The sequence below is a fragment of the Platalea leucorodia genome (genome assembly GCF_965183815.1).
Source record: "Platalea leucorodia genome assembly, chromosome: 2".
Classification (NCBI taxonomy): domain Eukaryota; kingdom Metazoa; phylum Chordata; class Aves; order Pelecaniformes; family Threskiornithidae; genus Platalea; species Platalea leucorodia.
This window is the reverse complement of record NC_138824.1, coordinates 71,484,456-71,512,095: the sequence shown is the minus strand read 5'-3', so window position 1 is coordinate 71,512,095 and position 27,640 is coordinate 71,484,456. Positions and strand designations below refer to the sequence as shown.

General features: G+C 42.4%; 3 protein-coding genes across 10 annotated transcripts in view; 1 reads left to right on the top strand and 2 right to left on the bottom strand.

Annotated features, from left to right (window-relative positions):
- The window catches only part of TSGA10 (testis specific 10), a gene marked incomplete at both ends in the record, with an annotated part of 29,433 nt that extends 15,300 nt beyond the window's left edge, over positions 1-14,133 (bottom strand). The window contains 8 exon segments of the mRNA XM_082336238.1: positions 1,565-1,680; positions 3,103-3,254; positions 5,863-5,940; positions 6,114-6,287; positions 7,292-7,489; positions 8,905-8,970; positions 9,681-9,890; positions 13,690-14,133. Coding sequence (XP_082192364.1) covers positions 1,565-1,680; positions 3,103-3,254; positions 5,863-5,940; positions 6,114-6,287; positions 7,292-7,489; positions 8,905-8,970; positions 9,681-9,890; positions 13,690-14,133 — 1,438 coding nt within the window.
- A 3,733-nt stretch (positions 14,134-17,866) lies between these two features.
- Positions 17,867-19,812, top strand: LIPT1 (lipoyltransferase 1). The gene is made up of 2 exons (XM_082304847.1): positions 17,867-17,912; positions 18,332-19,812. The coding sequence occupies exon 2, from the start codon at positions 18,603-18,605 to the stop codon at positions 19,719-19,721; it is 1,119 nt and encodes a 372-aa protein (XP_082160973.1). The 5' UTR covers positions 17,867-17,912; positions 18,332-18,602; the 3' UTR covers positions 19,722-19,812.
- Positions 19,813-19,863: 51 nt separating this feature from the next.
- MITD1 (microtubule interacting and trafficking domain containing 1) lies at positions 19,864-27,478 on the bottom strand. Of its 8 annotated transcripts, none has more exons than XM_082304848.1 (8): positions 27,288-27,478; positions 26,905-27,006; positions 26,640-26,776; positions 26,471-26,557; positions 25,678-25,793; positions 25,285-25,345; positions 22,130-22,238; positions 19,864-20,315 (listed from the first exon to the last, which is right to left on the bottom strand). In XM_082304848.1, exons 1-8 carry the CDS (start codon positions 27,439-27,441, stop codon positions 19,987-19,989), a joined length of 1,095 nt encoding a protein of 364 aa, XP_082160974.1. In that variant the 5' UTR covers positions 27,442-27,478; the 3' UTR covers positions 19,864-19,986. The 8 variants fall into 8 exon arrangements, with proteins under 8 accessions (XP_082160974.1, XP_082160979.1, XP_082160976.1 ...); XM_082304850.1 differs by having other exon boundaries at positions 20,181-20,550; XM_082304853.1 differs by lacking the exon at positions 25,285-25,345 and having other exon boundaries at positions 20,123-20,315.
- Positions 27,479-27,640: the final 162 nt, after the last annotated feature.

Sequence of the window (27,640 nt, the reverse complement as noted above, 5' to 3'; positions counted from 1 at the left end):
CCTCACTTTATTATTTTTCAGTCTCTGATTTCTTGCATTGCCCCAGCTTTCCCGGGTGCCACATCCACACTCTCTTTCTCCCTTCACTGACTCCCAATCTCGCCGTTTCCTACTTACGGTCTCCTCTGACAACCAATCCTCCTCATTGCAAATTCTTGTCCAGCCAACATCCCTATTCTTCACTTGTCTTCTGGCTCTTTATTAACTTTACTTCTCCTACCTATTTCACTAGGATTATGCTGCCTCATCCAAATTGTAATCTCAGTATCCTCTCTTTATTGATCCTGCAGTTAAAACCTCTCAACTGTCTTCTCTCAGTACATTCTCTCCCCACACCTACACTGTAGTTCCTCTCCTTCAGCATCGTCCACTGTTATCCCTATGATGACAGGATAATAGCACAATATAGGCAGTCTCCATTAATTTCAAGATTCTTTGCCTGGACTTGCCTCACAATAATGAAAAATACTAACGAATCTAGATTAGAACATGCCTCAGTCAGATGATATGAGACCTCAGATGCCAAATTCTGAAAAGTCTCTATTCAGCTTTAATGAACTAATTTCTTTTTTTTTTGAAGTTTAAAGTACGCTTCATTTGGACACATTTCCTGGGAACAATTCAAAGCGTGCAACAACACACAGACTGACATGCCTATTAAACATTAAGTCCCTTACTTTACTGTACCAGGGGTATAGGACTTTTAAAACAAAATACGTGGATTTTAATGTGGATAAAACATCTTTTTCTCTAGCCTTCTCAGGAGTGGCTTAGACACCTTAGCTAAAGCATAAAAAAAAAATTATGTCCACTCCGAATGACATGCTTATTCATTTGAATGAAATGTTCATCTTGTATGAAATGTTTAAATCCAAATAACCAGAGTTTGAAATTTGTAAGTAACAGAAAACAAGATATTTTAATAGCATAAGGCAGCTCTAACACTGGGTGCCATTATCTATAGGTTAGCTTTATTTTCCCTTCACAAATTCAGCACTGCATTTGAGAATAGATTATGTCAACTGCATCTATAGAAAATAATAAAAGACTTCTAACACAACACAGTTGTAATTTTGGAAGTGAGAACATATTCCTTGCCACTACAGGAATAATAATTCCTGTATCCACCTCCTCTACTCCCATAATATGAAAAACATGCAACATACAATATAGGATATATACTATAAAGGATGTTTTCCTGATTCCATCAACATCATCTTATGATGCTGAGAGGTGTTGCCACCACCTTAGTGGCTCATAAATAAAACTGATACACTCAGGCACTGCACATTGGTACCAACACACATTGTTCAGCTGACAGCATGTGCTGTCACTGAAACTTACTTGCAAGAGCTCTATTACATAACTTTGAAATGCCAAAACCCTCCAATAATTAAAGAAAACAGATGTTTTGCACTTGAAATGTCAAAACTGTCAAAAGTGTATTTATTTGCATTCAACACTTTTTCTTTCAACCCATAAGAAAAAAAAAGAAAAAGAAAAATGCTGTAATATTACAATTAACCTATTGAATTTTATTACAAAAACTGTCTCTGTAACTCACCAATTTTTTCATCCAAAAGCATAATTTTCTCTTGGGTAAGATGCATTTCGTATTTTTTCTTAACAAGGCTTCGCTGAGTCTCTGAAAGACTCTGTTCTGTCTTTTCATTCAATAAACTGGAAAAGCAGAAGCATTAAACAGGAGAATTCAGAAGTTTATATATTAATTTTTTCCTTTTTGAAATGTCACTAAAATTGCAAAAGTTAAGAAAAAGCAAGATTCTTCTGTATATGTTAGCCTATTTGGGATATTTTATTAATGTTAACCTTAATCACTGGATATTGAAGTCTGAATATTCCTGTAAAGAATCCCAGAAAAGTGAGAAGCATTCTTTACAACATGTGGACGTAAAAACTTCTCAGAAATTATTAAAATAAAAATAATCACTTGGGACATACATTTGAATGCTTGACCTATTTCAAGTTATACTCAAGCCATACGTTCAAATCAAGTAGTAATATTAATGATTCTCAAACTGCTGAAGAAACTGGAGAGAACTATCAGCCTGGGTTGGGGGAGGAAAGAAAAAGATACTTTAGTAGCAGCAACTAATCTTCAACACCTCAATTTTTACAGTATTCAGAAATCTGACAACTTATTATAAAGCAAAAGCTCAGGACTGGATTTGCAAAGGAGTTGATGTTATTTTAGAACTCACAGTATCCTTAGAAAGGCATTGTGGGCCAGCATAATATTGCACACTAGCACCCAGCATTCCCACCAATCAAGATCCATCAAAAAAACCTGCAACACCCATGTATCAACTACACCAGTCACTTGTAAGGACACACAGGTTTAGGAGAGTGTTTGCCTAACTGAATTATATTTAAGGAAAAACAAGAGGAAAAAGTCGCAGTCTTGCAGTCTGTTCACTCTGTAGTCTAGTTCAGTCTGTGAGCTAGTCCTTCTTATCTCTTTGCACAAACTTCACATGTGCTTGATCTTTCCCTCCAGCCAGTAAATTATCCTTTTTTATCTTGCACTCACTGACCTATGCTTTCTTCCCTAAAGTCTTCAATTGAGTCTAGTGCCACTACATGCTTCTGAACATGGTTAAGAACTCCAGGTGAACAGCAGGCCATAAACGCTACGCAAGGCTTCAGTTTTATTTCCTCTCATGAAAAAGCTCCAAGACTAAGAAAGGGATGTTTGAAACTAACTACACGTGACACTCTTTATACGTGTTTGCTTGCCTCTATAAAAACAACAAAAATGAAAAAAAAAAAATTAATTCATATGCAGTATACCAAAAAACATCAATCCCTGCAGCTTCTAATAGGAAGCTCCTAACTCTAAGTCAGAGTGAATTTTACTTTTTCACTGAAAGTGGTTTTCAGCATATCATAATATCAACAAGCCAAGAACATTTACGTATAAATAAGCAACAAGGAAAAAAATTTCATTCCAAAAAGAAGGATGGCTTATAAGAACAACTATCATAAATTCCTTTCCCTTCGAGCTATATAATAGTTATGAAAACCAATGAACATAGGCTGACGCTACTCATCAAACTAATGCAATTTTATACTTTTACTTACCTAAGTGAAATATATTCAGCTTCCTGTCGGCTCAGCTCAGTTTCAGAGTCCAGTGCTTTTCTTGCCAATCTTTTCATCTCGGTTTCCAGAGAATCAATGGCGTCTTTCATCAGTGCCACTTTGGACATCTGTTCTAACCGTTCACTATCTAACTATAAATATAATTAAATATTAAAAGCCGAAAAAAGCTGATTTATACATAGAATTTCTCCTATTAATTCAAATTCTACTCTGTTTTTAGCACAAATCTTTTACTGAAGGAGAAATGTCCAAATATCTCATTTACTCAGGGCCTGACTCCAAGTCTACTGAAGGTAGTTGGCAAAGAGCTGAAATGCGATTTTCACTTCCTTTGAAGGACAATCAATTTCCTGTCTTTCAGATCTCTGGGAATATTTTCATTTATTAAAGTAAATTTTAGGTTGGTAATTATGCCCAAGGGCAAAAATGTTTGGCATTGATCAACGTGAAAAGTTTTCAGTGCAAAATAACATAACAGAAAGCATTATTATTAGTGTATGAAGGGAGAAATCACAGTTTGGGATACAGCCAATGATGGATTTAGGCCTCTACTAAGTTATATAGCTGTGCTGATAACTGGATAGAGAAATCACTGTAAAACATTTGCATAAAGCACTCTATGACCAAGTTACCACTATGAGACCTTTAGGTCTGGACCTAGAACAAAGAATGGCTCCAGAAACTCTTGCACAGACTCCAGCAAAGCTAGTTTGAAATCTCCAGTTTAAAGAAAGCTGCATTTCATTGTTATAATGCTTACACGCCCTTTCTAAATTATTTGAAACAGCTCTTTTTAAGGTAAAAAATTCTCATCTCATCCCTCTCCTCATTTACTGATTCTTTCAGTACTAATTTTGGTGTTACCATAATCAAAGGTCAGACCGCTGAAGAGGAAGTCAGTAACCCCCTGGTATGCAGTAACTTTTTCAATACTAGTGCCATAAATTTCATATTGATGTATCACCCTCAAAGGGTACCAATTGAACTGAAGAAATAAGGTGATATAATAAGAGATATAAAGATGACATAATAAGATGATATAAATAAGAGATAAAACAGGACTATTCCCAATACTCACTACACATCATTTGTCAAGCATGTGATTAAAGCTAATTTACTACTCGGAGTACTCAGAGCTATTTAAGCCTACTGTGTACTCTTCATCACAGATGCACTCAGTTTAATATTATAATCCTTGGAACTATACTTATAAACTTGGTAAGAATTAAAAGGCTGAATGGGAAAAAGAAAATGAACCAGAACTTATAACCACAAGATCTAGAAGAAAGATACAATACAGAAATCAATGTTAATCTATTTAAAAATCAGGTTCTACCAAGACTGTAAATATATTAAGTTTTATATTAATTTTATTAGTGTTTTCATTTTCTATTTTAGCGCCATATGTTAGCAAACAATTGCACACACAAGTAACTTAAACCATATTAAACAGGACTTGCCGGAAAGGTACAATTACGTTTGGTTTTGGAGTATCAGGTCTTAATGATATACAAGCATAAGACAATTCACATTGGAATGCACTCCAGGAGGTCTCTAGTCTACACTCCTACTCAAAGCAGGGCCAGCTCTGAGGTCAGGTTGCTCAGGACTTTGTCCAGTCCGGTCTTCAAAATCTCCAAGGCTGGGGACTGCTTGACTGTCCTCATGGGAAAGAAGTATTTCCTTGTATTCAGCCTGAACCCTTCTCATTTCAACTGATGCCCATTGTTGCTCATCCTTCCACCAGGCACTGCTGTGAAAAGCCTGTTTCTGACTTCTTGAGGAGTACTGGCAAGTAAGACTTAGGTCTCCTGTAAGCCACCTCTACTCTAGGTAGAACAAGCCCAGTTCCACTAGCCTCCTCTCATAGGGAAAGTGTTCCAGCCCCAAGTATTGTGGGAGCCCTCCATTAAACTCCCTCCAGTTTGGCAATGTGTTTCTTGTACCGTGGTGGCAAAACTGGATGTGGTGTATTCCAGATGTGGTCTAATAAGTGCTCAGTAAAGGTAGACAACCACTTCCCTTGAGCTACTGGCTGTGTCCTGTTCATGCAGCCTAGTACACTCTTGGTCTTCTTTGCCACCATGGCATACTGGTGGCTCATGTACAGCTTGCTGTACACCAGGGCCTCCAGGGCCTGAATTTTCAGCAGAGCTGCTCTCAAACCCATTGGTCCCCAACCTGTATTGGTGCCAGTGTCTCTCCTTCCCAAATTCAGAACTTGGCATTCATCCTTGTTGGATTTCATAAGTTCCCTGTTGTCCATTCTTCCTACCTGTCTTGGTCCCTGTGGATGACAGCCCTGCACTTGAGTACATCAAGAGTTTTTCCTAATTTGGTGTCATCTGCAAACTTTATGAGCACACATTCTGTTACCTCCTTCAGGGCACTGATAAAGACGTTAAACAGGACAGGCCTCAGAACAAACACCTGTGGTGCTCCACGTTAACACTCTCCAGGCCAAGTACGACCCACTAACTGCTACCTGATAAGACTGACCATCCAATCAAATTTACCCCCATCTAGCTGCCCACCCATCCAGACCGTAACATCCAAACCTGGAAACAAGAACACTGTGGGTAACAGTGTCAAAAGCCTTGCTACAGTCTTGGTAAATAACATCTAGGGATCTCAGCCTGTTGTTTCCTGAGAGAAAGCAGCCAGATTGGTCCTGCAGGATTAACCATGAACATCACCTGTATTACATTTACAACTCCATAAATAATTATTTTCCCTTACATTTTGAATAGTAGTTTCTAGCTCTTCAAGTCTCTGTTCCAAATGAGCCTTTTCATTAAACGCAGTCTCTTGGGAAATCTGTGTCAAATAACAACAACAAAATCACACATAGAAAAAGTCTGAACTCACCACAGACATGTAATGTGATTAACTCTCAGGATTAGAATAGAAATCTTTAGCAACTTTAATTACAATACTAAGAAGCTTTCATGTTAAAATAACCTTGGGCAGGGTGGGGGGCAGAATCAAACCTTCAACTGCTCCCTGAGGCTATCTCGTTCTGTAGTCATCCTTCGGAAATCTGATAGTGCCGTATCCCTTTCTATCTCCACGCGTCTTAACATAGCTTGAGCTGTCACAGTACTTTTAGGAGTCCTGGGGCATTTGATAACTTCCTGACGAAGCTGGGAAATCTCTTCCTGTGCCTGTTTTTAAAAACAGCAGCATAACAAAAAGATGGAATAGATAATGTAATATATTACTGTGGCGTATGGCTGGTAATGCAGAGCATCCCAGAAACTGTGCAGTATCAAAGATGAAGTAACGATTTGTGCATATATTCTTTGATTCACAAAAGCATTCTTAACTCAGGACAGCGCTTACAAACTTGTATTTAACTGGTAGCTTCAAATCCCAGAATGTCCATGATTTTTTTTCTGTTTTTTAAACAAATGCTTTGCATTTTATTTTTTTTTACACAAAAACAAAAATGGGATTTTTTTCTTGCACATCACCTTAAGTTATTTTAATTAATCATACAAATATAAATAAAATTACCCGTTCGTAAAGACTGACAATTTTGTCTCTCTCAGCTGTTAAAACTTTGAAGTTACCCTGAATTTCTGCCACACGGCGCTCATATTTTTTCAGTGTTGACTTAAGTTCTTCACGTTCTCTCAATATTTTCAAAACTTCCGGATCAGAACTCAGTCCCTGAAAGAATACGGTGATATAAGGTTACAGTAGAGAAACAAAACTTGGTATGCCTTCTTATTATATCTGGTTTGGAAATTTCTATAAAAGATTTAATAAGCCTTCAACCTAGTAACCTCTAGACAGTCAAGACCGTACATATGTATTTCTTAGTATTAGAGACCAGATATACATACCATTTTCTAAAACACACTAAATACAGTAAAATACATTATTTTGAGCAGCAAATGTCTATCACAGATGGTACTGCCATCATGTTAATAATTATTTAAAATGTAAGCAGTTGCTGGTAACCATTTAAAGTGATATACATGCGCGCAGTGTAAAGTGGCAGTTAAGTTCACATTATTGGCCCATTCCTATCTTATGCATCCTTCTGTTTATAATCCCATAGTTTTTCTTCCTGGTAATTATGGCTTTGGTAGTTTAGCATAAGATAAACCAACATTAAAAAAAAATGCATTCCTCCTCTTCCAAAGTGTTTTCCCAAGCTCACCTGGATGGATGAAAATTTTTTTGACATGCTGCCACAAGTAGAGGTTTGCTTAGGACTTGAAAATGCGTTTCTAAATACCTTCAGCAAATTCCCAGTCTCACATTTATAGTAGTCTCTGTCCTCTTCCAATGTCTTTAAAGTATCAAGCCTTGAAGGTGACTTCCCTTGCTTTATTTCAGCTTCTGTTTGTGAAATAACCTGCATGTGCAAAAATGAGAGAATTTGTTCACTGAAACAGAACTTCTGTAATGAATGCTACTTCAATGTAAAATGGATAAACATACTCTTCAAAAAGAAGATGAAGCAGATATCTAATTAAAATATATATCCATTTAATACTTTAATTTCTGAATGTCTGTACTTCCTCTTTTTTGTTATACTGCAGAATATATCTGAATGTCCTTCTAAAATGGATCTGACAGGACAGAAAAGGACATAAAAGCTAAATGTTAATTAACTTGGAATATATCTGTTCAAAACTAAGGAGGATAATTAAGTAGGTCTGTATCGGAATATCTAATGAATTTTTCAATTTGAAAGAAATTAGGCCACTATGTTTGCTTAAGATCCATGAAAGGTGAATTTTTGAAATGGAAATAAAGCAATGTGCAAATAAGTATAGTTGAAATACAGGAAGTCATGTAGGGGCCTAAAACTAATTTTGACGATGAACTGCAATTCCGGAGTTCAAAATTGCAACGTTCAAATCCCCTTCCATTATGATCTACCTGTTGGAAGTACCTGGACTCATGAAAGTTTAAGCACCTAGGGAATACTAAATTCTGCAAATTTATTATTTTTGTTAAGATGCATGCAGAAGTAGGTCTTTAAATCCCTGAAAAGTTACAAATTAATCACCTAAATCTCTCAGTGAATCTACCTCTCAAATCCCAAACTTTCAGGCTAAAGTATCAAAATCTTTCCACGGTAATTGAGTAGTAAGGTCTATATGGTCAGAGTGGTTTTTTTCCAGAGAGGGTTCTTTGCAGGATTGTGGCATAAGCTCAAATATTTTACACAGGAAAGAAAAAAACCCAACGCCTCCCACCCCCCTGAAATTTGACACAAATCTTTAAATTACAGTAAGAAATTATTATCTTGAACACATCAAAAAGTTCCCTATCCATTTATACTGGAAGCAAGTGAATGAGTCCACTTAATAAATTCAAATGCTAATTTAAGTTAGATTTACCACTGGCAAATATTTCTACAATTACAACATTGTACACATTTCAAAATATTCCAACAGTATCGTTACACCTTAAGGAAGACAAAATAATAAGATAAAAATTTTGAAGGAAAAAATGTTACTTCTTTCTGTTTTGCAAGTGATTTACAAGGTATTCAAAACAGTTATATGCAATTTTGTAAAAAAAGTTACTAAGATTCTCAAAAGCAAAATCATTACAGGCTAGTTGCGAAACAGAAACAGATTCCCATCCATCTAGAGACAGAGAACTACAAATGAAAACAGATATGTTTATCCATTCTATGACTTGCCTGTTACCAGTGAAAACAAAGCAAGTGAAATTCACTTGTACAAGTATTAATTTCATGTGGAAATGGCCTGATTTCATAGCTACATATATGTTAAGGATACATGTTTAACTCACAGATTTTTGTGTTTTCACTGTGTGTTCCAGCTTCTTTATCTTGTTCTGCTGGTGTCGAATTTGAATCTACCATAAAAAAATTGAGAGCAAGAGATGCATTAATTTTCTATAATCATTAGTGCAAATCCAGCATTTTAGCTCAGCTGTTCTAGTCCAAAGGAGCATTTTGTACATCTTTTCTAGTTCGACTAGGCTAAAAACATACTATTTAGTAATAATAAACTTAATCTAGAAGGGAATCAGTTAAATGTTTTATCTTCAGATGCAGTCCAGGATTAGGGAAAAGCAGTAACAGTTGAGTTACTCTCAGGTGAGTGAATGAAAAAGGAAGCATGAGATACCTTTTCCCAGATCTGTCTTACCGAGAAACTTTTGAAAACAGGGACAGTTTGACTATACCTGTGGGCTAAAGAAATAAGTATGTGGTTACACCAATTGCAAACAAAGAATATGCTTTCTCTCATCTGACCACTACTACTAAATCACATAATTGCATGTGCGTAGAATGCAATTTTCCATTATCCTGTGAAATCAAAAGCAGTTTTCACTGAAATTACATTCTTTCCAACTGCAAGCATGATTTTAATCCTTCAACCGTTCTACACTTGAAAAATACCACACTGGCCAGAACCTGCTCCTCCTTCATCCCAGCAAATATACTTCAAAGCAGAGATGAAAGCTAGAAATTCAGCCCAAAAGGTCAAAAAAACCCAACCCCATAATATTAGCAAACATTAAAATATCACTGCACAATATTAATTCTAATGAGTAGATACCTTTGCTTCCTCAAGCTCCTTATCAGCAGTATTCAATAGCAATTCTTTTTCCAGCTGTTCAGATAGTTTGCCAATTACAGCCAGATCTTTACACAGATGATCATTTTTACAAGTGAAGCTATCCACTTGACTTTCCACCACTTGCTTCTTATCAAGCAGTTGTATGACATGTTGCCTTAGCTCATGGTTTATCTTCCTCAGATCTTCAATCTATGAGGACAAGGAGTAAGAAATTATTTTACTTCATCTTCAAGGATTTGCAGAAAGTATTTCATAATAAGAAGTAATTTACACTTAAAAAAAAAGTCAATATATGTTATTCGCAAATGAAGAATATACACACTACCAGCACCATTTTGACAGATTAATTTTGAAGGGTTCTGGGCAATGGAGAATCTGATCCTGAATATTTATGCTAAAAACTGTCTCAAACTGGGCTGCCACTACAGTTATTCTCCGATAGTACTGTAAGAGGAAATGTCTCTCCAGGCCTGGTCTCAGGTTTCCAACACCCTGACTCACTGTGGTTCTGTTAGATCTTAGGAATGCCCTTCAATCATCCTCTTTGAGTTGGGCCCATTGTCCTTCACACATACTTCACAAAGGCCAGCAGAAATGTAACAGATCAAGTATTAATACTAATTCATCAATTAATCAATATAAGATTAATAATTTTCCTGAAATAATATTGTCTTTTAAAAAAATATTATATGGCCTTTTTGTAAGAAACCAGAAGTTGCTAACTATTTTGGCACTACCAACTTATCATAACATCTCAGTCTATAGGAGCATTACAGCCTCATACAGCTTTTCAATTTTCTGAGTCCTCGGATTTCTACAATTCCAACCTAATCAAGATATGGATACAGTGTGATGCAGAAACTCCATTGTTTGCACAGGCTGATCCTGTAATGCATGAGAAATCACTGTTGCTGAATACTGAATTCTGCAAGGTTCACCTGATTCTAATAGTCAAAGAGTTTCCTTCAGGTACTACAAGCAGTGCACAAAAATACATTTTGAATTATTTAGGAAGACCTGAAAGGTGCTTTGTGACTAAAAGCTTTCTGAGTGGGCTCTGTCCTGTGACATTCTGTAGTAGTTCATTTTGCCACTTCTTCTGTTCAATGGGTGTACAAATATATTGGGAGAGTCAGTGAAAAAATTATGAATTTATTTTCATTGCAATTTTATTTTTATGTTTTCATCAAGCCAGATCCAGCTAATGCTACTGAATTAATAACAAAGCACAGTTATAAACCTGAAAATGTGATAATTATGGATCGGTTGAGTGGAAAAGTAGTTTTTTTAAAAAAACCAAACAAACAAACAAACAAAAAAAAACACTACAGAAAGAATCGACAAAGAGCAGCAGACAGCATCTGTACCTCTGTGTTTTGGGATTCCTGCACTTTTATTAAGTTATAAAATTTGGAGAGAATACAGCTCTGCTATTACTGGAGGAAGTTCACAACGATGCCTGCTGTACATGGTGGGAAGAGGAGTGCTATTGAAGGGCAGGGAGGCTAAATCCTACTCTACATCTGAACGTACAAACAACACTTAAAATGACAAAATTGAAGTCTGAGTCGTGTCTACACCCTCAAGTCTCAAGCAACTGACTAGACCAAAAGTGGGTTTGTTGCTCCATACAGCCAGCCTGTACCGTATCGTAAGGGTCTTTTCCAACCTAAATGATTCGATGAGTCTATGATTTCCACCCCCATCGTCTCTTGGATAACCAAGTTCTGGCAAGCACTTAGAGATATCATATTTAGACTACTAAATTAAGGGTTCTTCATGGAAAACACCATTTTAGCAATTTACTCTGCTTTATACAGGCAGGAATTATAATTTGAGCACCTTAACTAATTACAATTGTGCTCACAATGCTATGCGATGAAAGTGGTCTGTAAGCAGGCAAAATTACCAATCGCTTAAGGCTTTACAGACTCAAAAACCAATACCACACTATCAAAAAATACTCATAGCCGTAAAAAAATCATAAAGTACAAACCACCTTTGCTCCTGTCATGTCGTTGCATTCTGCCCTAGCTCATGACAGCTTGTTCCAGTAATATAAACTGGGGAGAATGCTACCATTTAACTTCCTAGGCACAAAAGGAGGCAGAAAAGCATCTTTTTGTATTTCAGCTATATCAAAATAGAGGAAATACAGGACATTAAGAGACATGGACATAACTTATGAATTATCTCTATCTCATCCTCTCAAATATAGAGCAAGGCCAGAAACATTTGTAAGTGTTCAAATTCTGTTCAGTTCAGCTGAACATAGGGATATGGAGCTGGTTATCATCAACTCACAGTACCGCCGCTTATGTTTCCTTACAAATCCACAAACACTTCGAAATATAAGAACGAAGAAAAAGATGGACTGCTCTCTGACAGCTTTCTCAGAATAACTGTGATAAAGTAGGGTCACTGGAATGGGTCCCCCAGCAAAAGATGAATGAGCCACGGTGAGAGGGGGCGAGTGGCAAGCACACCAGTGCCTCACAGTGCTATTCAATGCCTGACAGCCTGCTCCTGTTGTAACACGGGAAGCGGCCCACAGGTCTAACATCAGAACGTGAACATTCAGTTACTCGCCAGCAGGAAGTTATCGCCACCAGCATGACCACAACGGTTTCTCTCCATGCTCAGGTTCACGAGTTTCAAGGAAATTTAGGGCAGCTGGTTCACCGAGTTATTTCCCTACCACATTCAACTTCATCTGAATCAAATCTCTGCCACCAAGTATCAGTCTGACCATCAGCCTCAAAGTGGTTTTAAGCACCAATATAAGTGACAGTCTGTTTAGGAGTAAGCTGACTTAATTTTGGGTATCTGCAAAGAAGTATTTCTAGAATGTGATTCCCATGATGGATTTTAGGCATTCACCCTAAAATTAATCATGCCCTAGGAGTATCTCTGACAATAAAGACAGCCTAGACGTCTCTATTACAGTCATCATCACCGTTGACACATCATAACTGATGAGGTGAATCCCATCCTAACAGTCTCTTCTCTCTGAAAGAGGCACTCAGAGCTTTCTCCAGTTATATGCATTGCCCTGGGCTTTCCAGAAAGAGAAGAGAACTGAGAGTAATTTGCAAGCTATCGGTACCCTCAGTTCCTCGCTGAGCATTGAGGGCTCAAATTTACAGATAGAATACATAGTATTTGCTCACTCACAATACTACTTTGACTCAATTTGTGAAAGAGAACTTTTTGAAAGACATGATCACGTTTATATTTCCTAAAATAGCTATTATTTATGCTTGCCATAAGGTGGTAAGATTTCATTACTGCTGTCGACACATTTCACCACCATCCTCTGAACAGCGATAATGCAACCCCCTTGCAACTGGGATGAAACCTCGCACTAAGACCACTCTAAGCTTCACGCAGCACTAAAGACACTTGCAACGGGCCTTGCAGCACGACCAAAAGAATTCAGAATTAGTAAACTTTTTGAACTGATTAAGTCCCCAAAACTGGTTTTGAGTTCCGAGTATTTCAGTGATTAAACATTTAGGATGCTCCTTTCCTCCTTGTTCTCCACAGCAACGGTACCTGCAACGCCCGCACCCCCTTGCGCCGCCGCCCTCCGCACCCCTCGCCCCCAGCCGCCCGACGCACACCCCGCCCGGGCGGGGCGCCGAGGCGAGTCCCGCCGGGCTCTACCTTGGCGCGACTCTCCGCTCTCCCCTCCCGCCGCCCTGGGGAGCGCCGGGCGCTCATGGCGGCTGCCGGGGCCAGCTGCGGGATCGGCGGTGCCACCGGCCGCCTCTCCCGCCGGGAGCTCTCCGCGGGGCGGGGGGGGGCGCCACGCCCCAACGGCTTCCCTGGGCGCCTGGCAACGGCCGCGCCCTCCCAACCGCCCCTCAGGCTGCCAGGCGGGGCCGGGGAGGCGGGAGGCCGTGGCGGGACGGGACGGGACGGGACGGGACGGGACGGGGCGGGGCGGCCGTCCACTGTCGTTCGCCCGCCCGGGGCGCGGGCGCACCTCTCTGAGGGCTGGCTCCTCAGCCCTGCGGACAGCCCGCGGGGCTCTGCGCCAGCAGGCGTCCCCTCGCCTCCCCGCCTCGGGGGCACAGCTAAGGCGGGAGGTGGTTCGTCTCCTTCCAGGCAGCCGAGTGAAAGCCTTGCCTGGTCTGGATGGCTGTGAAGAGCCGTAGAAACCCCGACTCCAGCTCTCGCCCGGAAGGAAAGCTATCATCATAACCATTGCATTCTCACAGTATTGCCCTTCCTCCCCGAGGCCGTCCCGTTTCTTCGGGCTGGGAGCCCCGCGGGACAGAAGCCAGGGAGCCGTGGTGGAGGTACCAACCTGTGGCAGGGCACCAGCCCAACAGCTGACCTCAGGAGCTCGGTGTAGCGAGCGTGCAGTCTCTGTACTTTTGCTCTCTTTAATTTTGTTCTCTTTAATTTTGCTTTCAAAGATCATCATAGTACCTGTTGTCCTTACAGGTGTGTGACTGAAATGCTAGAGGCAAAACCAAATGAGAGGTTAGAAATAAACCTAAAATATCATTAAAAATCTGAATCAGAGGCCAAAAAATGTAAGAACATATGCACTGTAAAATCTTGTACAAAATTAGCAGCAAAACTCTTTTTTCATTAATTCTGATATAAATATTTATGAGCACTGTCTTCACAGAAATTTTAATTATTTCTCTCTCTACTTGGTTTCATCTTCAGAGGTTTTTGAGTAACTCATATCTCAAAATTAAACTTTTGGATATCAGGTTTGTGACTTATAGCATAGTTCCTCAATAAACATTACTAAAGTCAAGAAAAAGTGCTCATATTTGGTTTTGGTTTTAAATATGAATGAATATTGAGTGACTGGCTGCTGCTATATTTTTCTGAATGGCTTCTTTGTCTGGGGGGAGCTAAGCCAAGCCTAACCTCAAGTGACAGAATGTTCTCTCCAGACCTGGACAGGTAAAAAGATGACTTGCTCAAGTAATAGTTCAATTCTTCATAGTTATTTGGGGCTGGAGACAGGGAGGTGGGTGAATATCACAGGTTAGCATACTCTGACATATGCAGTAATACCTCCCATTGTTGGTTTGAGTGGAATTCTTTGGTTTTAAACACCTTTAACTACCTTTAAGTCAAACCTCTCTGGGCCTGCCTGCACACATGCAGCATAGGCCTCACCCCTGATTAATTTGAAAGCCCCAGAGAAAGACAGGGGAAGGCAGCACAAGCAATGCTTACGGGTCAGAGTTGCATTCCTGAGAGAATTACTGGAATAAGTGTCACTAAGGTAGTTTTTGCTGGATCCTCCCATGGGATAACTCTATATTCTGAGATTTTATGTGTCTCTCTCAGGATCTTCTGCTGGCTTATAATGTAACATCAGCCTGTTTATAAATTCATACTTTTTGCTTATTGCCAGAGTATTTCTAATTATCTTGCTGACTTCGTCCTCAACAATAGCCACTTTTCAGGGAAGGTATTTATTGCTGCATGTCTGTTTCATCCCTCAGCACATCAGAAACAGACCCACTGCCGTCTGTCCAACCTCGTATTCTGCACACTTCACATTTTTAGTAAATTGTGGTTCTAATTAAAGGAACAGAGTTACCTTGGTTAGGGCTACAGTTTTCAACTTGAAAAACACGACTGTTAACAGCTCACAGTATGTTTTTAGTGACACCCGGTGGCAAAAACGAAGGAACGACGCGTTACAAATTTCCAAGAGTTAAGTGCCAAAACAGAAACAAGTGGTCCAGCATTTTGTTTGTTTTTTATTAACATCGAAAGACCCACAAGATGCATTCCACTTCCTCTGACCAGTGTTACAGTGCCCAGGTTCACTTTTGCACTCTGCCAACTGCCTCAGAAGCTGATCTTCCAGTATTTGGAACACTAAATCAACACATTTGTACGGACAAATTCCACATGCTTTTTACCCTATGCATTACAGAATAGTTCACCCCAGTGAAAAGTCATCACCAGTCTAGTTTAGCAACAAGTTATGCCCATTTCAAACTGCTTAAAATAATTACCAACTTTTTTCTGTTTTGTTTTTTTTTTTTTTTTTTTTTTTAATGTAATAATACAGCCTGCCAAGTGCTGGGGCACACATCACGTCAGGCTCCTTGTAGAGTCTGTTTCTCCCACTAATCACCACCAGCACACACGTGGTGATGGTTCATTAATTTTTTCTCACCCTACTACACCCACACATTTCTTTTAAGAGTTTGGTAAGGAAATGCCATGCTCTTAAGGATCCAGTTCTTCAGCAGGAAACAAGCCCAAGCTCACATCTTTAATCTCGGAAGCCTTGCGCCCTTTATCCACCGTTGTTTCTCCTTCACCTTTCAGGGAATATAGCTGTCCTAGTGCTGTTTCTTCAGTCGCAGGGTAAAGGCAATTCAGGCCCCATCATAAACAGGGGAAGCGATCGCCCCCCTGTACTCGGCACTGGTGAGGCTGCACCTCGAGTCCTGTGTTCAGTTTTGGGCCCCTCACTACAAGAAGGACATGGAGGTGCTGGAGCGTGTCCAGAGGAGGGCAACAAAGCTGGTGAAGGGTCTGGAGCACAAGTCTTATGGGGAGCGGCTGAGGGAGCTGGGGTTGTTTAGTCTGGAGAAAAGGAGGCTGAGGGGAGACCTTATTGCTCTCTACAACTACCTGAAAGGAGGCTGTAGCCAGGTGGGGGTCAGTCTCTTCTCCCAAGTAACAAGGGATATGACGAGAGGAAATGGCCTCAAGCTGCGCCAGGGCAAGTTTAGGTTGGATATTAGGAAAAACTTCTTCACCGAAAGGGTGGTCAGGCACTGGACCAGGCTGCCCAGGGAAGTGGTTGAGTCTCCATCCCTGGAGGTATCTAAAGGACGGATAGATGTGGTGCTCGAGGACATGATATAGTGATGGACTTGGCAGTGTTAGGTTAACGGTTGGACTCGATGATCTTAAGGGTCTTTTCCAACCTTAACGATTCTATGATTCTATAGACAGTTTTCTTTATTGGTAAAGCAAACATATGAACACCCCATACCCAAAGCCAAATTGCTTCCTCAAATACTTTCACTGTTTCACCTGAATAGGGATATTGACTTGGTGTTTCTTCCTAAGCCACCTATTCCTAGAACTGGAAAGAAGAAAAATAACCTGCAACTGTTCCTCTTCAAGAGCAACAGTCCATGGGAATTATCACAACCCACTGTCCCACCCTTTTTCTCAGTAATTCCTTCATGTCTTGGAACTCCAATATTGAGGGGGAATGAGAAATAAAAGCATGCAATGTATCCTTTATGAATACGTGTACACCAGCAAGAGGTATGCAGCACATATTTGCCCATATAGATACTACTGTGTATAAAAACTTCAACTAGTAGTGCTGAGCATTGTCCCACAGTGTAAACTTAAATACAGACAACAGCTCTCAAAGAAGAGTTACAGCTAAGGTCTGGTAGGCTTTAAGAATGGCTTAAATCAATGCAAATCTGAAGACAGTGTGCCACACGCAATACATCTTTAATTATCTAGTCTTTGTCCATTTCCAGCTTGTTAATGAACTATGCTATCAACATTTAGTTTCTGTATCTTCATGAATGCCATGGATAGCTTCTGCGTATTTGATGAGGCTCTGTGCACTTGTGTTAACTTGTTCCATCTCTCCCTTTTAACTCTTGAAATCTTCCAGCATCCAGAACATCCTGTGGCGAGGAATTGCACAGCTGGGTCTTACACGAAAAATCACCCGTTTTTTTCCATTTATCAGCTTCTTGCTGGCACGATCCGATGCTTCACAGTTACCGTGTTGGGAGAGGCGGTAAAGATCAACACCGACCTACTGTCTTTAATACCACTTACCATGTTACAATCCCTTACCACAGGAGGTTTGGGTGGTTTTACCAGGCTGAAGAGTCTGAACTTACTCAGCCGCACGCTGCACAGCAGCTGATCGCTCTTGCTTCTTCCCACCTTCCCCCAGCCGCACCACGGCCCGGCTGCGCTGTCAGAAGCGGTACCCGCCCGCACTGCTCCCCTCAGCTCCCACCCGAGCCGCAAAAGGCGCTCGCAGCCCTCAGCCCTCAGCGGGGCTGGGCCGGATTTCCCTCCCCGGTTCCAGCCGGGCGGCAGGGCCGCGTCCCGCGTCCCGCCCCCGGCACCCCTGACCCCGGGAAGCGGAAGGCGCTCCGCAGGGCGCTGAGGGGCCGCCCGCGGCTGTAACGGCCCCGCGCGAGCGCCGCCTCGCCCCTCCCCGCCGTGAGTAGCGACTGGCGCCCCGCGCGCGCGGGGTCGGCCGTTGGCGGGGGCGGGCGGCGGGGACGGGGCCGGCCGCCGCTCGGGGGCCGCCGCGGCTGAGGGAGCGCCTGCGCCAGGAACCGAATGGCGGATGGTGCCGGCTCCGGTGTCTCGGCGGGGCGCGGCTCGCCTTTCGGTCGGGCGGTGCAGGCTCCGCGGCAGCAAGCCCTGCGCACGGCTGGCTCGTCACTGACCCGACCAGCTCGTGAACTTGTTGCGCCTGTTTTTTCTTCTCAGATCAATGAAAAAAAAAACCTAATAAAACTGGACCGCTAAAATTAAGTTTAGCAAAATACACGAAGTAAAATTGTATTAGCAAGACTGTATTGAGTGAGGGGAAAACACACGGTGTAATTCCATTTTTTCCTTTGGTCTTTTAGGCACCAAGGACTGCGAGGAGAAGCTACTCGGACAACCCCGGCTTTTGTGTTCAGCACGCATCGGGGTTTGAACGGCATCACTGTCTTCAAGAGGACAAACATGCCTTGTAACTCATGTCAGTTCAGGAGCGTTGCTGCTTTGGGAAGAGCATGACTGCGTCATGGCTGCTGCTAGCATTTCGTTGCTGTCACAGGAGCAGGTTGTGCACTTGCTGCATTCAGCTTTACCAGATCAAGCATTCCTTCTGTCTACTGTCCAGTGATTAAAAACATGGTACTCCAGTCATCACTAAAGAACTGCCGTCAGCTGTCCTGTATCCTCAGGACCCCAAAAGCTGGCTTCAGAAGCACAAGTGGAGGCCTCATTATCCAGTCTGTTTCTAATGATGTTTACCAAAATCTAGCTGTGGAGGACTGGATCCATGACCACATGAATTTAGAGAACCGACAGGTCCTTTTCCTTTGGAGAAATTCCCCTGCTGTGGTAATAGGGAGACATCAGAATCCCTGGCAGGAGTGCAACCTCAGGCTATTGAGGCAAAAAAATATAAAACTAGCCAGGAGAAGAAGTGGAGGAGGGACAGTTTACCATGACTTAGGCAATATCAATCTGACTTTCTTTACAACCAGAAAAAAATATGAACGAATGGAAAACCTGAAACTAGTTGTGAAGGCACTGAAAGCCTTGCGCCCCAAGTTAGATGTATGTGTCACCGACAGATACGACATCTTGCTAGACAGGCAATACAAAATCTCAGGTACTGCGGCAAAGCTGGGGAGGACAACTGCTTATCACCACTGTACCTTACTCTGTAACGCAGATAAGCTTGTTTTATCTTCTGTGCTAAAGAGTCCTTATAAAGGGCTAAAAAGCAATGCCACTCCTAGTGTGCCTGCCTCCGTGAAAAATCTCTTTGAGGAGGATCCTAGTTTAACTTGTGAGGTGCTCCTGGATGCCATTGCTGCAGAGTATGCTACGCAACACCATATAGATCATCGTATCACCTTGATAAATCCAGCTGATGAGACTGTGCTTCCTGGAATTAGCAATAAAACTAAGGAACTGCAAACCTGGGAGTGGGTGTATGGAAAGACACCAAAGTTCAGCGTTAGCACTTGTTTTAACATGGCCTATAAAGATTCTGTTCTTGATGTTAAAGTCGATATGGATGTCAAGCACGGAAGGATTGAAGCCTGTAACGTACACCTGCCGGAGCAGTGGCTGCCACCGGCACTGTGCAGTGAACTGGTGAAGAGCCTCACTGGCAGTAAGTTTTGCCCAAAGGAAACCACTACACTGGCAACAGCATTACTAAGGGTGTGTCCACAAGATGACGAGGTGCACAGCAGGTGGAATCTGCTGTGTGAGAATATGATAATGTTAATGTGACTCGAATTTTGAAAATGTAAGCTACATTTCTGCTGCTTTTTAAGTTAACTTATTGAAAGCAAAATTAAAACATTGATTTCTACAAGATTAATTTTTCTTGTTTATTAGTCATTGAAGCTGTTTAATCCTGTGCTTTTGCTTAATATTAACTACTGGCAATTGGATCTCACACTGCCTGCACCCGAGGTTCCCAAACTGTAGGACATAAGCCACTGGAACGGACTGCAGCCCTGTGTCACTCCATGCTGACAGACATCATTGCTGCTTAAACCAGGGAAAATGGTGGTGGCATCCCAAACTGGCTCTGTAGCGGAAAATGGCTGACAGAGATGGGATGAGGTAGAGGGAAAGCTGCCGCTGCGCTGCTGCTGCTGCCCTGGATGCCCCAGCCTGTGTCCCGCTCCTTGCAGGCAGTAGCTCCAAGGCCGTGTCTCCGCCCGAGCTGTGTGGAGGGGGGCGTCCCCCTGCTTTCTGGTTGGAAGTCCTTTCTTGCAAAGTGCTGGTGACCCTCTGCCTCCGCTGTACAAGCGTGGCCGTGAGCTGAGCTCACCGCTGCGTCGTGACTCCGTCCAGCAGCTCCACCCTGGATTTGGGCTTTTGTCCATGCATGGGCAGAAGGGGCGTGGGGGTTTATGTGACGGGGCAGGAGAGGCTGACTGGGAGGGAGGCCATAGGTGCCTCCTTTGTACCTGCACCGCCTGGCACAGCGCTGGGAGTCGCTGCAGCCATAGGTACTGGTATCTGAGCTAAAAGTGGGAATACTTCTTCTACATTAGGAAATAGGCTTGCAAATACAGATCTAGGACAAACAGGTTCCTTAGGTTACCACCTAGGAGAAAATTTGCTGATGAAAGGCAATAGTGAACGGAAAATGACGGTCTTCATGTTAAATAAAAATAATGGCTCAGTATAAAGTAACATGATGAAAGAAAGGCTCAGGATGCATTTCACTGTTGTTGCCGAATAAGCAGAATGCAATTTTGATCAGGTCAGAACAGAAGCTGTTTATTGCGGTAGCTGTAGGAGAGAACGCAGCGCAGCAGTGACAGACTCCACTGATGTGAACTCTGCCCAAATGAGGAAGTTACAGAGTTTATGTTATACAACTCTTTCTTCACCAAACTGCCCTTGAATAGTAGAGTTAGTTAAATTTGAAGTGGGAGCTTCATCAAGCAAAAAATCCATAAATTTCATAGAATCATAGAATCGTCAGGGTTGGAAAAGACCCTTAAGATCATCGAGTCCAACCGTTAACCTAACACTGTCAAGTCCACCACTAAACCATGTCCCTAAGCACCACGTCTACCCTTCTTTTAAATACCTCCAGGGATGGAGACTCAACCACTTCCCTGGGCAGCCTGGTCCAGTGCCTGACCACCCTTTCGGTGAAGAAGTTTTTCCTAATATCCAACCTAAACCTCCCCTGGCGCAGCTTGAGGCCGTTTCCTCTCGTCCTATCACTCGTTACTAGGGAGAAGAGACCAACCCCCACCTCGCTACAACCTCCATTCAGGTAGTTGTAGGGAGCAATAAGGTCTCCCCTCAGCCTCCTCTTCTCCAGACTAAACAACCCCAGTTCCCTCAGCTGCTCCTCATAAGACTTGTGCTCTAGACCCTTCACCAGCTTCGTTGCCCTGCTCTGGACACGCTCCAGCACCTCCATGTCCTTCTTGTAGTGAGGGGCCCAAAACTGAACACAGCACTCGAGGTGCGGCCTCACCAGTGCTGAGTACAGGGGCACTATCACCTCCCTGCTCCTGCTGGCCACACTAGTCCTGATACAAGCCAGGGTGCCATTGACTGCCTTGGCCACCTGAGCACACTGCTGGCTCACCCTGTCAAGGTGTGAGCACATCGAAGTAAATTCCATTCAGGGCGCAGTATAGAGCACAACCCAATTTACCTAAGAGTCTTCCCAGAAGTTTAACTGGGGTGGTAGGACTTGAAAGGAAAGCATGGTATCCAGAAATGAGGCAGATGATAGTTACAGACAAAGGGCTTGTTACCGGATGACATATGGGTTGTCCGGAAATACCAACAGCGTTCACTACTTATGAAGATACGGGAATTGCAGGAAAATCCGAGGCACATGAAGTGGATTGAGAAACGCCAGTATCAACTAGGCAAGAAACAATCCTGCTGTTAATAGGGCAAGATAAATAAGGACCAGTCTGGCCTAAAGAAAGCAAAGGAGCAACGATGTTTATGTCCTTGGGGCTGTCCTCATCGCATTTCTGAGGCTGTGGCATGAAGGAAAATTTGGGTGGAAAGTTAGGGTGACTGAATCCTGCTGGACTTAAAAGACTTAGGATTAGGTCTGTAAGGACATTCTGACTTCCAGTGTCCTTGTTGTCCATACAGGCAGCCCTCGGCTGAAGCTCCAGTAGGGATTTCAAAAGGTCCCTTACCTTTCTGAGCGGCACTAAGGGGGTTTCGGCAGGGAGCAGTCTGCAGTCCTCCCAGGCGAAGCAGGACATGCGAATCCAAGTCGCAGCACCAAATTCTGTCACGGAATAGCTGGAATGCAATTTTGATCAGGTCAAAACAGCAGCAGTTTATTGCTATAGGAGAGAACACAGAGCAGCAGAGAGAGCCTCTGCTGACAGGATCTCTGCTGAAGCGAGGCAATTACAGAGTTTATATACTTCTCGGTTACACGATTCGTTCTTCACCAGACTGTCAAATAAGCAGGACATGGTAAGTAACAGCAGTGACTGAAATTCTTCAGATAAGGATGATCTAAACAGGCAGATTAGGAAGCCCTAGGCAGTATATCCTTTGATGAATACTTCACTCTTTTGCTAATTACATCGTGCAGACGAGACCATTAGCTGCAAATATTTCCTAACAAGCGAGGCCTGCAAAGGCCAATGAGGTGCTACTGTTACTTGCACACTGTGGTCTTTAAAAAATGGCAGTAGGAGGAAGCGACATGGCGGAAGGGCCCTACCCTTGGCTAAGGAGAGCAGGCAGCGGGGGTGAACCCAGCCCTCGGCTGGGCCTGGCAGTCGCGCCGCAGGGCTGAACGAGACTCGGCTGACTCCAGCTGGGAGGGTGGCTTAAGCTCATCTACAGTCCTGGCTGCACAACCCAGGTGACCACCTGACTCCCTCAGTGCCAGTGGCGGCACAGAAGAACGCGGCCTGGAGTCAGTAAAATGATTGTGGAACTGTATTCTTAGATTGCTCTGATCGGTCTTTTTTCCCATCCATTGATGCCCATTCCTCTTCATACCTGGTGTCCCTACTGACAGTGAAAGGAACTGTGCAGGGATAAAGGGCTTATAGGTAAAAACTGCAGCGCAGCGCCAACTGGGACGTCCCTAAAGGCTTAGTTGTACGTATGTACAGATATTGCACATCCACAAGATCTGCAAGGAAATCTGCAGTCTTAGCTAGTGAATTATAATCTAGTTCGAAAACAGAGAAAAAGCTCTAGCAGTGAACAGCCAAGAGAGGGAAGACGACGCTTGCCTCTTGTGGTATTTGTAGAGGACCACATCATAGGGGCTTACCACTAGAGCAGAGAGGCATATTGTATTACAAGATGCAGCAAGCATAACAATTTTTATTTTGATTTCCAATTAAGATTTAAAGTTGATCTAAAATACTTAAGGTGGCTTTTTATTTTGCCCCTGTGTGTTTGAAATTGCCAGGCTAGGTTAAAAGATAGAAAGCTTCACATTTGGGAAGCTTACTGTATTTAGAGAGAACCTTCTCCCAAACATGGCTGATCTATAAGGCACTACCCAGCTTCCTTGAATCCCCCTATGTAGTGCAGAGAATTCAAACAGATGACTAAAACTACAAATAATAAAAAATAACCTTTATTCCTATTAAGAATAGGCGTATATTATACACAACTGAATAAAGCTGATGACAGTGACCAGAAACCTGGTATCACAGCAGCAAGACAGGGAGATCCTATGGAATGTTTGGTGGGACCGACTGGTAGCGTACACCTTCTGTGGCACATATGTTATTCTTTTCGCTGATGTAACACTGAAAAGCAGAGACATTATTACGCAAAAGGGTAAAGAAGGCAGACCACTGGCAAACTGTGACCCAGAGAACAAAGCAAAGACCAGCTCTGTTTCTTCTTGATAGCTGTGGAATAGATTTGTTGTGTTAGAGGCAAGTCTAAAAGAATAACGGCATTAGATGACAGTAGGTGAAAGAAGAATAAAGCAAATAATAAAAAAAGGATAATGGAATACACCAGCCACCACGAAAAAAAAAAACATAGGAGAGAGAAAAAGTTCTAGCAGTGAACATTCTACTAGAATATGGAAGGATGCAGAAGACATAAGGCACCTATCAGTCCTGAGGCTGAAAAGATTTCGATGGGACCTGTAAAAGAGGCCACTGCCTGTTCTTCACATCAGAATATACGACTTTGCCAGATTCTTGCTGACAATGATCAAGAACTCTTGTAAAAAAAAAAAAAAAAAAAAAAGCAGCAGCTCAGGTGATACCTTCCATTTTCCAGAGGATGAAGGGAAGACAAGAAAAGATTTTTTTACAATTAGCATATTCCTTAGAATCATTATTAACAAGAAACTTTCAGGGTATCCAATTTCTGGAAGAATTTAAAAATCAGTTTGTTTTTTTTTAGCATGACTAGCTGGAAGGACAATAAACTTGGAAGTCAGGGAGAGGATCAAACCACCTTTTCACACCTAATGCAAAGGATGGAAATGAGGTATATGACCATACATCACAGAATAAAAGAACATACAGGAGTGACTGGGAAAAGAATACAGCTGTTTGCACCCTTTCCAGCCCCAAATCCATCATGCAGAAACACATAAGACAACCCTAACATGTCTGTATATTGAACGCTACAATGTTTGTATGCAAGGAGCTTGGAAAATGGAATGTTAGATTTGGGGTTGCTACCAAAGTCTGTGAAATCAGGTGTTACAGGACTGACCAAAACACAGCAGAACAGTAGTCATGATTGGAATACAGGAATTAAAGGAAATAGATAAGGCTGCTTATAAAAGAGGACGTGGCAACCCAGCTTCAAATGTTTGTGATGTGGTCAATTAAAGATATAAAACCCAAAATTTTCTCAAGACAAAATTAATAGTAAAAATGGAAATGGCAGTAAAGAGGCCTTTCAGAGACAGTACCGAGGGTCTGTTATGAAATCAAGATCAAATTTAGACATGGACTGTATTAACTAAGATTATGGGAGAAGTACAGTGGACGAATTGTACAGTTGTGTTTTCTCAGACTGAAAAGTCTCAAATATTCTTAAACCTATAGATTACAAAAGCTGTGCTGGACGAAGTACTTAGAAGAGTTGCTTCTGAGGCATCTTCCAGTCTTGCATTTTTATGCTTATAAAAACACTCATAAAAAGCAGTCATATCTGATCACATTTTCTTTGTATGTTTAGTATGAAATACATCCACTGTTGTTTCATGACAAGGTCGCAAGTCAAAGTCACAGTATCCGATGCTGAAACGACCCTGCGGAAATTAACAGAATTGGTACGGTGGACATAGAATGAGCTCTTCTGCAGTATAATTTAATGAAAGAGGTCAAAGCATTCTTACCTGTGGTTTCTTAAAATAATCAAGACCCCTTCCAATCTTAATCATCCATCCATTGTTGAATCTGTTTTAAAAAATCGCAAATTTGAAAACTACGAGTATGTTGAATTAAAAGAGAGTTATATCCACGTAACGCTCCTTGTCTCAATCACAGTTATTTCCTAGTGTCGCCGATACCTGTATGAATCATGGAAGACACTGTTCTGTATAAAGAGATATCTACTATTGCGTTCACAGTTAGAACACATGAAACTATGGAGGGCTGATTTTATCCAGTTAGGGACACTGCCTTCCACTTTGTTAATCACAGCTGTAATTAGAAATTGTCTCAAAAGTTAGGGTTAAGTAGTTTGACTTCAAATAACTGGCATTCGCTGATTTTTTTATATCACCCACCTAATTTCTCGATCGTGTATTGAAGATGAAAACGCAATATCCAATGTTACTCCATAATTCTTCAATGACTGTTGTATTTCTTCCAAGCCAGTTATCTGCTGACTCCTCCCACTACCCTGTTAAAAGTAAAAGTACCGTGGTGTTTTTTTTTTTTTTAACCATATATTCTACTTCTGGTCACCTCTTCCCAAACTCAGCAACAAAACTTTTTTAGTAATACCTTAAACCAAAAGAAAGTAACTTGGATGAAGGCAGATTGGCAGTTTCAAAGACAGGATAAAAAGCAGACAGATTACAGGTACGCTTGCTAAGGGATGTGGAGGAGGAGCTCATTCTCAGCCCTTTGAAACTAGATATGAATTACTACTTGAACCAAAATAAATGCAGTGACAGTTTGAGAGATTTTAGCTCATCAAAGCCTCTAAAATGACAACTATATACAGCTGTTGGAAGAGGAAAAAAAGTCTCAATAGATGTATTGGTTTTGATGACATTTTCCACAACAAAATTGTCACAAAAATATCTTTTCCATTTAAGATCCTGCCTACCAAGAATTTGTTAGAGTTATCAGAAAACTCTGAACTTATAAAATTACTTACGTTCAGCTATCACATTTTTATTTTCCTCTTAATCTGTTTTCTGCTGAAGGCATCAGAGCCTCAGTCTAACAGGTACTGGTAAGTAAGAACAAATCTATATTTAAAAATAAGTATTTTTATATATATATATATATATACTTGCATGTGGTATCACCCAAGTACGGGGAAACAGAACCCCAAACCTAGACACTTACTTCATCACAGGAAGTGAGGAGGTGGATTGTTTTCACTTTGCACGGCCCCTTAACTAGCATCTCGCAGAATCGTAGGAAGTTATACAACTGTAAAAGTTTTATTTAATTTAGTAACTTGGAATTCTTTTAGTAGTTACATACGTATCAGTTACACTGAATATCTACTTGCCTGATGAACATGCCTAACGTAGGGGTCCTCCACCCAAACTTCAGAAACAATCTCAGTAAGGTACTCTTGGAAAAGCTTTTCGTAGCTGAAACCTGTTGCATTTTCCTCTATCCTGATTTGCTTATGGTATTTGCCGTCTGAAAAGAAAAGAAGTCTCTTCTTCAGTGAAGATCATGACATAATTCCTGTGTCAACCACCTCGCCCATAAAATGTTCACATAACAACGGGTATTTAAATGCGAACGGGTACATGGCAGCTCCATACCTTCTTTCTCTTTTTCAATGTGTTTTTTAATGTCTTCGGCTCTGGTCATGTACTCGGATATTTTCTGCCGGTAACGCTGCTTTTTCGCCTCATCCTTCGTGGCTGTGAATCGAAAGCACACAGGCCAGTGCCTCCCGGGGAGCTGAGCCCCGCCCGGCCCCCGGGCTCCCGGGGAGAGCCCGCCGCCTTTCCTCTCCCTCCCCGTGAGGCGACGGGGGACCGGGGCCGGCCCTCGGCGGCAAGCACGGCTCCTGTCTCCTCAAAACCACCCGCGGCTGGCGGCCTCCCACAGAGCCGGGGCGTACCGAACAACGAACCGCCCCAACGGCTGGAGCAAACGGCTGCCCAACCGCCCCTCGCCCGGCCGCCGCCCCGCCCGGTACCTTTCACCACCTGCAGCAGGAGGTCGATGCCCTCCTGGTAGCACACCAGCGACTCCTGGAACCGAGACGCCACGTCCAGCTCCACCGCCCGCTTCACCGTCTCCGCCCCGGCCCGCTCCAGCGCGGCGGTGCCATCGCCCCCCGCCCGCGACATCGGCGCCGCGGCGGGGACGGGGACGGCGACCGGCAGGGGGCGGCCACGCCTCCGGCAGCGCGGCGGGCCGGGGGGGGGGCACTGCGCATGCGCGGTCCGCACCCGCCGCCGGGGAATAGAAACCGAGGCGGGGTTAGGGAAAGCGGCTGTGTCTCACCGTTGTCCTTCCGCCGGCGCGGAACTGAAGTGCCGTGGCGCC